General features: G+C 38.4%; 2 protein-coding genes across 3 annotated transcripts; both read left to right on the top strand.

The window, feature by feature from the left end:
* The first annotated feature begins 2,702 nt into the window (after positions 1-2,702).
* LOC132185925 (protein FAR1-RELATED SEQUENCE 11) lies at positions 2,703-8,869 on the top strand. 2 transcript variants are annotated; one of them, XM_059599744.2, is made up of 5 exons: positions 2,703-3,082; positions 3,844-4,851; positions 5,307-5,750; positions 5,845-6,781; positions 8,119-8,869. In XM_059599744.2, the coding sequence occupies exons 2-4, from the start codon at positions 3,883-3,885 to the stop codon at positions 6,706-6,708; spliced, it is 2,277 nt and encodes a 758-aa protein (XP_059455727.1). In that variant the 5' UTR covers positions 2,703-3,082; positions 3,844-3,882; the 3' UTR covers positions 6,709-6,781; positions 8,119-8,869. The 2 variants fall into 2 exon arrangements, with proteins under 2 accessions (XP_059455727.1, XP_059455735.1); XM_059599752.2 differs by having other exon boundaries at positions 2,703-3,094.
* A 1,167-nt stretch (positions 8,870-10,036) lies between these two features.
* On the top strand, positions 10,037-11,189 carry LOC132168136 (transmembrane protein, putative (DUF1218)). The gene is made up of 3 exons (XM_059579227.2): positions 10,037-10,183; positions 10,272-10,525; positions 10,759-11,189. Exons 1-3 carry the CDS (start codon positions 10,037-10,039, stop codon positions 11,153-11,155), a joined length of 798 nt encoding a protein of 265 aa, XP_059435210.1. The 3' UTR covers positions 11,156-11,189.
* Positions 11,190-11,676: the final 487 nt, after the last annotated feature.

Raw genomic sequence — 11,676 nt, 5'->3', positions numbered from 1 at the left:
CACTACTTATGCAGTGGATGAAATATACAACATGTAATCTAGACCGGTTATATAAAAACAACTTTGGTTTCCTCGAAAACTGTTGCTTTGTCTTTGCCCTTGTCCTGTTTGCATCTATATATATATATATATATATATATAGTGTAAAGCTAAGGCCTAAGCATGCACATCATAGAGTTTTGCTTGCTGTAGTAAGGACAACTATGGCTTAGCATTTAAAAGGTTTGCGAAAAGATAATTAGAGCTACCTACTTTAAGTGACGAAGGTGAGTCATGAGTGAGAGAATGGTGCATTTTCTATATGATGTGATTGCACAAATCAATCACACCTCATCCATAAAAAAAATAAAAATTATGGAATTTTGCGTCACGAAAACGTAGGGCGGCTATGCACAGGCGGAGGCAATTCCAATTGTCGACCCCTCATCGACACTTGAGAAAATGATGCATTTTCTTTACGATATGATTATGTACACAAATCAAACAAATCCCATCCGTAGAAAATTATGCAATTTTGTGTCACAAAAACGAAGGGCGGCTATGCACAGGCGGAGGCGATTCTGATTGTCGACCCGTAATCAACCCGTGAGAGAATGATGCATTTTCTCTATGATATGATTACACAAATTAAACAAATCCCATCTAAAAATTACGCACGACTATGCACAGGCGGAGGCGATTTCAATAGTTGACCTGTCATTGACTTGTTACCAACTGCAGGCAGAGATAGAGGAAGAGGCAGGGGTGGTGGTCCATTTTCCTTTCCAACAAACGTTGGAGGCAGGAGGGGATGTTGGTTTCCATTTCCGACGAGATTCTGACTCTGATACACCATTATTTTTTAAAATATATATATTTCTTCCCATGCACCTTGTCAAACTTTGCAATTCGTAACAAAAGAATGCAAAGAAGAGGGAAGAAAACTCAAGAACAAATGAAAAACAGAGAGTGAATGAATTCTTTGATATATTCAACTTGAATGTTGCAAGTTACATGAAGTAGCATTTATACACTTGATTATAAGCTTAATAAGCTTCAAACAACTAATAACTAACTCCAACTGATTGTAATAAATCAACAACAGATTTACAACAAGCAAATACATTCCTTCACGTGTATAAAAAAACTCCTCTCTAATACTCGATCGATCTGCACTCGAGCGCATTCGGCTTGTATCCTCTCTGGTATTGCGACCGATATCTGCACTTGATCTACGTTCGAGCGCACTCAGCTTGCATCCTCTCTGGTACTGCGACCCATACCTGCACTCGAGCGCACTTGCCTGCACTCTCTCTTAATACACCTCCGCACGAATCCATTTGTGTTTTGCTCTCTCTCTCTCTGTCTCCATTGTGTTTGTGTTTGCCATTGATGATTAAACGAGGACTCGATCTTCGTCTCAAACAAAGACAAGTCTGCTCTGCAGCATATATATATATATATTTCTTCTAAGGCTTTTGCTTGATTTTACCTCTGACATTTTGAAGGCAAAAGCTGAACGGAAATGACCTCCGTTAGAAAAGAGTCACAGGCCATTCCGACCTTCCAACAATGACGGAGGCAAAAAGCGAAAAGCCCATTTATATTCTGCCACCTCCAATGCTCACCCCTACCACAACATGCAAATGTTATCTGTTCTTACTTACTACATAAATAAATGTGGAGTTCATCTATATGGTGAACGTTGGTACCAGTGTCCGCCTAGTCCGAACATGGCATTGTGACACGTCCGGTACCTTTTAAAAAAATTAAAATTTTAGGTTAGAAAATGCATGAATTGTGATCTCTCTTTTCCTCTTCCCTCTCCCCTCACTGATGGCTGACGTATCTTTGGTAAGAGATCTTGATTGGTATTTAACAAACAAATAACAAAGTATATACCATGTTTTGTGTCCAATTCATAATTTTAAGATGACCTACAATGTCTTGTATTATTTTTATTTTTTTCTCTAGTTTGAGCAAAGACTACCCGTTGGCTATAAACTACTCATCAGATCTGAAATCAAATAATTGGCATATCCTCGAGTCACTTTCTTCTTTATTCTAAAATAAGGACTTCTGAAAATGTCTCTTTTTAAATTTATTCAAAATGTAAGTTACGCAGCTCAAAAGCATTTTAGATCTAGGGATTTTGACAGTGGGTAACTCGTCGCAGAAGATATGGGTGTCTCATCCTCAATGGTGCTCGGCGTTCACCGCTGATGATGACAGTTCACAGTTTACAAGTTTTTTATCCTCAAATTTTAATTTTTTTTTTTAAGGGTCCGGGCATGACAAAAGGTCACGTCAAACTAAGCGTCTGTCATATAGATGAACTCATAAATATGAGTAATGTTAGGGACAATCTTCTTATCTTCCCAAAGTTGGTGTATCTTTTAAAATTACCATTGAATTCATCATGGACTACTATTGAATTTTGATCTAATAGTGATTTTAAAAGCCACAGCAACTTTTGGAGGATAAAATGACGATCCTAGCATTACTGGTCTGCTACATGAATCCAAACATGTTGATCTAGTCATATCTTGTCATGCTATTTGAAACTTGGATGAAAATTAGGTTTCAGGCCTTACTTGCAAGCAAAAAGAACACGAATACCTTGTGAAGCCCACTAACACTAATATATATGAACGAAAGCCTTGGACCTTGGGCTTGGTCCTATTGGTAAAGTTATAGACATTAGGGTTTCGTTTCGTCTAACGTGCGCCACCGGGGATAAGGCTAAGGACAACACACAGTTCTCGTGTCCAGGCCGTCCATTTCGTGCGCGGGGCCATTTCGTGCGCCCCCTGCGCACGTAAGCACCGATCCCCACATCACGGGCCCGTTCTGGCAAAAATATATAGCCCTGTTTTGATCCAACGGCTGACAATCGCAGTGCGCACTCGATAAAGCCGTGTATCCACACAGCGCATGATAGCCATCCTCCCCTGAAAAACCTTATCGTTCTCCCCAGGGATGCGCGTTACTCCCTCCCCGCCAGTTCCATAGTTTCTCTCTCTCTCTCTCTCTCTCTCTTTAATTTTCTGGCCGTTATTGACCGTTAAATAACGCACTTTTTAGGTTCTTAGATCGGACCCAGGTACGTATAAATGTATGTTTCTTTTTGTTTTTAATAATTGGTTTTTTTTTTTAGAAGTGTTATTTAATTGAATTAACTTAGAATGTAGCTCATTTTTCATGTTAGTGATCGTTGTTCTTTATTTCTTTTTGTGGGATTTTTATAACTGTATGAGATATGGATCTTGTGGAGGTTGGAAACGGATGGATCAAGTTTTTGGGATGAAATATTTTTGTGGGTTTTGGTTTATTTCTGAGAGACCCATGTGAGAATCTGCGGGTTTGAAGGGAGTTGAATGAGTTGGAGATCAAAGTTGCATTGTGGAGTTTAGTTTTCAAGAATAGTTCTTTGGGTTCAGTTTGGAGCTTTATTTATGTTTTTTATTCAATTAGCTTGGGTACTGAGGTAATGCAGTTGTTTTGATGCCACCAAAGTTGGTGGAAATTGGGGTATTTGGGAAAAAAAAAAAAATTAAGATTAAAGAGATATTTGATGAAGTTCTGATACCTAAAATTTAAGAATGATAGGACTTATATTCTGTAATCAAGAAAGATGGTTTCTAGAAACCAGTGAAATGATACCCTGTCTTGACAATGATTGTTTTTTCTTCTTAAATTTTTTTTTTTAACCTTCATGGTATGCCACCCGTTTGCATTGCCTATATACTTTGGAGTACAAGGAATTTAAGCTGCATCTCTCTATTTTATTTTTTATTTTTTTTGGGTGCATATCGTATCCTTCAGCTGCATTTTATGGTTAAGCTGTTAAGTTTTTTCCCGCAGGTTCTTTATCTGCGATTTCATTCATCTATCAAGCAGACAATGTCAGAAGGAACAAGTGTAGTGATGGAATCTTCTGAAAATGGCACAGATTATTCTCAGGATGATATTGGCACCATAGAGGGAACGCCTGACAACACAATTTTGTCACGACAAACTTCTGTGAACCTTGTGCCATTTATAGGCCAAAGATTTGTTTCCCAAGAAGCCGCTTATGAATTTTATTGCAGTTTTGCAAAACAATGTGGCTTTTCAATTAGACGCCATCGTACTCGAGGCAAGGATGGGGTTGGTCGAGGAGTTACAAGAAGGGATTTTGCTTGCCATCGTGGTGGATATCCACAGATGAAACCATCAGAAGATGGAAAGATGCAGAGAAATCGCAAATCATCACGCTGTGGTTGTCAGGCGTATATGCGCATTGTTAAGCGGGCAGACTTTGAGGTCCCTGAGTGGCGGGTTACAGGCTTTAGCAACATCCACAACCATGAACTGTTAAAACCACAAGAAGTACGTCTCCTTCCTGCCTATTGTACCATATCTCCAGATGACAAGATTCGGATCTGTATGTTTGCAAAAGCTGGAATGTCAGTGCGACAAATGTTAAGATTGTTGGAGCTAGAGAAAGGTGTTAAGTTGGGGTGTCTACCATTTACAGAAATAGATGTGAGAAATCTTTTACAGTCTTTTAGAAATGTTGATAGAGACAGTGATTCTATTGATCTTATTGCAATGTGCAAGAAACTGAAAGATGAAAATCCTAACTTCAAGTATGACTTCAAAATAGATGGCCATAACAGGCTGGAGCATATTGCGTGGTCTTACGCTTCATCAGTTCAATTGTATGAGGCATTTGGAGATGCAGTGGTTTTTGACACGACCCACCGCCTAGATGCCTATGATATGCTATTAGGCATTTGGCTTGGAGTGGACAATCATGGAATGACATGCTTTTTTGGTTGTGTGCTGCTACAGGATGAAAATTTGCAGTCTTTTTCTTGGGCATTGAAGGTAAGAAGGTTATGGACATACATATGAAGGAACTGAGGACCATCATGTTTTTCTGCTCTATTACCTCATTTTAAATGTAAGCCCTCAGTATTCATGCGGACATTAAGTGCTAACTCTTGGATGGGCTGCAAAATCAACATTTAGTGTGCCTGACCTTTATTTTCCAAAGTGTTAAACGGATCTTCCAATTGTTTTGCCGACTTTTGAATGGGTTGCAAAAACAAAACTAAGAAACATAATAAATAGATTTATGCTTGATTTTGCCTTAAGAGTGTCTGATCCAATTTTTTGCTGATATATGACTGTGCTGCATCTGAGGTATTATGATGTTGCATGTGATTCATCATAAAAAAAATTAACCAGATTTCTATTATGTAATCTTCTTAAATATCGTTATATTGACCTTGTTCTTGCTAAGCTTAGTTCGTTTATGTGATTTTAATTGCTCTGTACAGACATTTTTGGGCTTCATGAAAGAAAAGGCTCCACAGACAATATTAACTGACCACAACATGTGGCTGAAAGAGGCTATTGCTATTGAAATGCCTGCAACCAAACATGCCTTTTGCATTTGGCATATCATTGCAAAGTTTTCAGATTGGTTTTCTGTATTACTCGGATCACATTATGATGATTGGAAAGCTGAGTTTCATCGGCTCTATAATCTGGAATCGCAGGAAGATTTTGAACTGGGGTGGAGGGAAATGGTGAATAAATATGGACTCCATGCAAATAAGCATATTGTCAGCTTGTATGCATTACGGACATTTTGGGCTTTATCATTCTTGCGTCGGTACTTCTTTGCAGGAATGATGAGCGCATGTCAGTCAGAGTTGATTAATGCTTTCATCCAACGGTTTTTGAGTGCACAGTCTCAACTGGATCATTTTGTAGAGCAAGTGTGTGACCTTTATTTCATTTTTTTCCTTCCTTTATCAATTTTATGTCTTGCTGGTCAAACCTGATTTTTATTTTCTTTTTTGTTTTCCTCAGGTAGCTTATATTGTTGATTTTAATGACCGGATTGGAGCAAAGCAAAAGATGCAACGGAAACTGCAGAAAGTCAGCCTCAAAACTGGTTCACCAATTGAATCCCATGCTGCCACTCTTCTTACTCCCTACGCCTTCTGTAAACTCCAAGAGGAGCTTGTGTTGGCTCCGCAGTATGCATCTCTTCAGGTTGATGAAGGTAGTTTCCAGGTCAGACACCACACTCAGATGGATGGAGGGTGCAAAGTGATATGGGCTCCTTGTCAAGAGCACATTAGCTGTAGCTGCTATCAGTTTGAGTTTTCAGGCATCCTCTGTAGACATGTTCTACGCGTCCTGTCAACTAATAACTGTTTTCACATTCCAGATCAATACCTACCCACCCGTTGGCGCAGTGTTTATTCATCTTCCACCAACCCCTTCCGGACTGCAACTTCAAGAGAGCATTCTGAGAAGATTCAGTTATTAGAATCGATGGCTTCAACCCTTTTAACGGAATCAATTGAAACGGAGGAACGCCTTGATGTGGCTTGTGAGCAAATTGCCATGATGTTATCGCGTATTAAAGAACTTTCTAGGTCAACACATGGCATGAATGACATTACCTATAATTGTCCATCTGACTCGTTGATTCTTCCAGAGGTGGAAGATGCAGATGGAATTGTTCAGAGTTTTACAATTGGGAATCCTCATGATTCTCTCACTTTAGGAAAGCTTAAAGAGAGAAGGCCAAGAGATGGAATTGATATTACCAGAAAGCGGAGGCATTGTTCAGGGCCTTGCTGTGGGCATTTTGGACATGATGGATCGGCCTGTTCAATAATGGGAGACGATGATTTGCATGGAGATGCACTAGGGTATTTGTAGGGCAACACTGGAAATGGTAGTAGATGTACAAAACAATAGTACCACCTTTGTCAGTGACCATTGCCTTTCCAAGGTGCCTTTTTTCTTTATCCTGTCTTCTTTCTAGATTCAATAATACAAAAATTTTTGTTGCTCCCTTTTAAAGATGTGACCTACATTGTAATTGCATTCATAAACCTTCAAGTTAAGGTTTAGCTTAATATTCATGATATCATGACCTCCCTGTTCCTACTATCTTGACTAAATAAACTATCGAAGCAAAATATATGTGCTCTTATTTCTGTGATCATGATATTCGTTAACAAGTTGAGTATATATATTTCACTCCATTAAAATCATCAGTCTCCACAATAATAGATCCTTCCATATTATTTTCTCACTGCTTAGCTTTGATCTCTGTGTAGCTTTATGCCCTGTGCTATTGCACTTTAACCTTGCTTTGCTAGGAATTGTGAAACCAGGACCTGTAGGTTCAGGATATAAGAGTTACAGATTTTATATATGTCCAAATTATTGCAGAGGGGTTTCTTGTTTATATTTTGTATAAATTCGATTTATTCTATGTCTGTACTCTTGCTTGATTATCATTAACAACCTCACAGCTTTGGCATCCATATTCCCTTCTGATTCTCAATTCCCTTTAAGGCATTTAACTTGTAAGTGCATTTGGTCAGGTTTAGTTGAATAGGGAAGAGGTGGCGATTTTTCGTAAGATTAAAGATGTTGGCAGAAATTGATACACATTAAGAAATGGGATGATATATTAATACATTAAAAAAATAAATTGAAATGACTTGGAAGGCAGCACAGAAATATAGAATCCAGGTACTTTAATATATGTTTTACATCATAACACAACATGCCTTTGACTACTGCAACCCGTGTTTGCGACATCTGAATAAAATGATATGAACATATATGACCTTCATTTGGAAAGCCCAAGATTACTGTCCCTTTCCAAATCCTTAAGAACTTCATTTTGTTTTCGAGCTGTCGAGTATGGTTTTGCCCGTTGTTTGTCTGATCAAGTTTATAAAGGTATATCTTTATTCACGTATACCTGATTCAGTACATGTAAAATTTCCACAATTCATTATCTTTTCTAAAACACAAACATTGTAACATCCACAATTTTACATTTTGCGGGTCTTTGACTACAACCCAGATTTTTAAAATCAAAATGGTGCAAAATCTATACCTTAGCTGACTGAATCTTCACCCAAAGAAACCTTGCTTAGCCTGCTTGGCAGTGATCTGGCACTGCTGTTTGTAATTTTTCTTCCCCCAACCCGTTGATTGTGTGATCCATAAAGTGCTCTCTGTGCCAGTGTTTTTCCCAAATTATCGTTGGTTGCGCCTTTCGTGTTGGGCTTTTTATCTAATGAAGTTGATTGGTTGCTGTTGGTGCAGGCATCAATATTATTGGCATTGCCCTTATCAGAAGCCATTTTTTTCTGAGTTGAAGAACTGAAATGAATGGGGAACTCTGGTATGGAAAAAGCTGTATGGTAAGTCTGCAAGTTTATAGGGGTGGCCACCTAAGGAATATGTTGGAAACAAGTTGCTTGAGAAGGAGAACCACCTTTGTGGGGGTGCACAAAGAATTCCCTCAAAATTCGTACTCTTGGAATATGTTTGTGTTGTCTTGTCTACTTAGGAACCAAAGATGCACCCAGGCACGTGTGACTTCTTGGTTCTAAGAGTTCTCATAGAAGATTACTCTTCACTCGTGCAACGCAGTGTGTTATTCTATGGATCTGGCTTATGCGGTTCTGGATACAGCCCGATGACGACACATATCCACCATATTCTGTTTTGGGACACGTGTTGGCATCTGTATGTGTCCTGTATGGACAGAAGCTAGATTTGTGGAAAAGCATTCTTTGTGCTTGTAGTAAAACTGAAGCAATATTTGTGTAGCTGAATAACCTCAACTGTAGTAGATTTGATTGATTTTTACGGTTGAGAAGGCATACAGTAAAACATTTTGTTCTTGAGTGCTGCCTGCACAAATCTATCAGCATGGGTGTCAAGATTTCTGCTAACCTGTGTGGCTGTCTACTTGCTTCTTGTAAAATCTCTAGCTCAATCCAACGGCGAGACATTTTGGGTAGTGAAAAGAAAGAACAAAATGAATAAGTTTATATGTCTGATTCAGCTTGGATTGGATGTTGGCATATATGTTGAACCAAATTTGGTGCATTAACAACCACTAGGCTCTTCCCACCATCTTTATCATGCAGGGAGTTGAGCAATAAATTAAGAGAAACTAGATCATCAAAGCACCACGCCAACCACAAACAGACATGAGATTCTTTATCTGTCAATTCTCTCAATTTGGTGTTATTTACTTTTAGCCCTATGTGCGTTTTCTTCCACCCCACAAAAGGACTTTTGAACTTTATGCCTTGCCCTGTCAACATTTGAGGCTGAGAATTAAAGAATATCTTAATCTTATAAGTAATGATAAATTGATAATCGTCCATCTGGTTTTGCTAGCCACTAAACTTTGGTCGACCTGTTTCAGGGACAAACAGTTGCACGAAAGTGCTTTAACCATTAAAACAAAATGACTAAGCTCATGGTGGAAGCTTAATCATGCACACTTTTGTTTCGGTTTAGAATTTTTTTTTTTTTTTCACAAAAAAAAAGGTACTTAGTGCAACTTAAAATATTGGTCAATCGAAAATGTTTCCAATTGATCAAGAAAAATAACCTTCATGAAGTATTGTGAGAGGATCTTTTATGAGACTTACCTGTCTAAGCAAGTCTTGGGCTCTACTACCCAAGCACTTGCTCGAACAGATGAGACCTGCAAGGACCCTCTTATAATTGTCTTACCAAATTGCAAAGTCTTGTATTTTCACACGCTTCCTTATACCTCCTTAGATTATAGAAAATAAAAGAAATATTTATTGATTTTCTGTACAAACCAAAACGCATGAAAATATTTTCTAATATTTTCCACTAGTCCGAAAGATGTACATAACCAAGTTAACAGTAACAGGAGGCCAAAATGTACTTTTAAGCCCAAATAAAGACAAATTATAAAGAGGGAATGCTAAAAAGTACACGCGCCTATATATCGAATTCATGAGCAAAACTCCACCGAACAGAGCTCTCTGACTTATCTGAAAACGAGCAGAATACCTTTAAAGCAAGATTTTTAGACCATTAATCCTTCTTTGTGTGAATACTTAGCATCAAAGCTCAGAACCAACGAATCTTTAGCCTTAAAGCAACCTTTGTTCCAAGCAATTCCGCAATTCTCCCTCTCTTTTGTCATTGAAAAACTCAACGAATCCCATGAAGTCTTTGATCTGAGAGAATGGCAGTCACACATGCCGACCTTGAACCAAGCCGTCGAAGCACCGAGCTGGGCAGCAAGACAGGAGTTCTCCTCATGGTCTTGACCATTCTCTGGGGCCTGTTTTGCTTCGTTCTTTGTCTCATCGCGGAAGCCACGCGTTCTGAGGTATAGGCTTATAGCTATGACATGAACAGAACAACCATAATCTGACATTCCCAAAAAGAGTTGATACTTATGTCGGATTTCATTGCAGGTTACACGGGTGGGAGCCGGAAACAGAGGAAATGGAGGAAAATATGAATGTGTGTATAGTGGCAGTGGGAAAACGCCATTGTGGTGTGCTGCTGCTGCATTTGTTGGACTGGCAATTGCTATGGTGGTGGAACACACCTACATGTTGATTGCAGTGACTAAATCACCACCTTCGGCTCTGGTTAACTGGGACTCTGGCTCTGCTATTGCCAAGTCTCTGTCATGGCAAGCCGGCTTTTTCTTTGTCACAACTTGGTAATAACTCATTTTCAATTACCTTTGCTTTTTTCATCTTGTCTTGTAAAATTAAAGTGCACTTTTCTAGCTTTTGTGACCAAAAAACATGTACTTTCAGATTGTAAAACCCAAGTGCCTTGAAATGATTATCCAACATTCGAAGAATTTATTCAAATGTCAAACACGTTAATCTCAATTATATAGCAATCGTATAGCAGTTTACTAACAAAAATTCATCTGGGTTCTTGTAGGATTTGTTTTTCGGTTGGGGAGATTTTGTTGTTGATTGGATTAAGCGTAGAGTCAGGGCATCTTAAGAATTGGAATAGGCAAAGACCAAGTTGCCTTATTATCCGAGAAGGTTTGTTCTCAGCTGCCGGAGTGTTTTCATTAGCCACAGTCTTCTTCGCTGCGGGTCTATATTTGACAGCATTGCGTGCACAAACAATATCTCAAGAGCTAGAAAACGTGCGGCGCGAAGTGCTCGAGGCGTCCGCCCTCTATGCGTCGCCGCCGAGGTCGCCGCCGCCGCCCCCGCATCACATGGCAACCATTGCAAGGGAGAGCCCCATAACCAGAGAGAATCATTCTGAGCAACCATTGTTTGTATTTCCACAGGCTTTTAGCAAGCACTCAAATTTAGTGTGAAGCAAGCAAAGGATAGATTGTGCTTCTAGCTAAGCCAAAGGCACAAGTAAGGTCTTCATTTTTATGCAAGTATCATAGAGAGAAAATTGTATATATGTTCACAATTACCAAATTGTAATTCTTCTTTTTTTTTTCTTTTTTTTTTTGTAAATTTGTAAATTAATTTTCAAAAAAAACAAATGAATTACAATTTCCTAATTGTGAACATATACAATTTCTCTCTATGATACTTGCATCAAATGAAGACCTTACTTGTGCCATGTATTATTTTAAGAAACTTGGAATTTCAAGAAACCTTACATTTCTTACTTACAATTTCAAGAAACTTATTGAGATGGAATATTTGCCATTTTTTAACTTTTGGGCGTTTGGAATTGCGGTTTCAATAAGTGCGATTTTAAAAATTGCGTTTTTAAAATCGTTACTTTTTAAAATCACAAAAGCATTTAGTAAAACATGTTAAAAATACTTTTTTTTATCAAATATTTGTTATGTGAAATCATGGTTTTGGTTTAAATTTG

This window comes from Corylus avellana, chromosome 2 (genome assembly GCF_965113065.1).
Source record: "Corylus avellana chromosome 2, dhCorAvel1.hap1.2, whole genome shotgun sequence".
NCBI classification, from domain to species: Eukaryota; Viridiplantae; Streptophyta; class Magnoliopsida; order Fagales; family Betulaceae; genus Corylus; species Corylus avellana.
The sequence above is the reverse complement of the archived record's forward strand: the minus strand, read 5'-3'. Positions and strand labels throughout refer to the sequence as shown.

Coding starts and splice junctions, on each gene's coding strand:
- LOC132185925 (XM_059599744.2), top strand. CDS start 3,883: ATGTCAGAAGGAACAAGTGTAGTGATGGAATCTTCTGAAAATGGCACA. Junction 4,852..5,306: donor CTTTTTCTTGGGCATTGAAG/GTAAGAAGGTTA, acceptor TGCTCTGTACAG/ACATTTTTGGGCTTCATGAA. Junction 5,751..5,844: donor TGGATCATTTTGTAGAGCAA/GTGTGTGACCTT, acceptor TGTTTTCCTCAG/GTAGCTTATATTGTTGATTT.
- LOC132168136 (XM_059579227.2), top strand. CDS start 10,037: ATGGCAGTCACACATGCCGACCTTGAACCAAGCCGTCGAAGCACCGAG. Junction 10,184..10,271: donor CGGAAGCCACGCGTTCTGAG/GTATAGGCTTAT, acceptor ATTTCATTGCAG/GTTACACGGGTGGGAGCCGG. Junction 10,526..10,758: donor TTTTTCTTTGTCACAACTTG/GTAATAACTCAT, acceptor GGGTTCTTGTAG/GATTTGTTTTTCGGTTGGGG.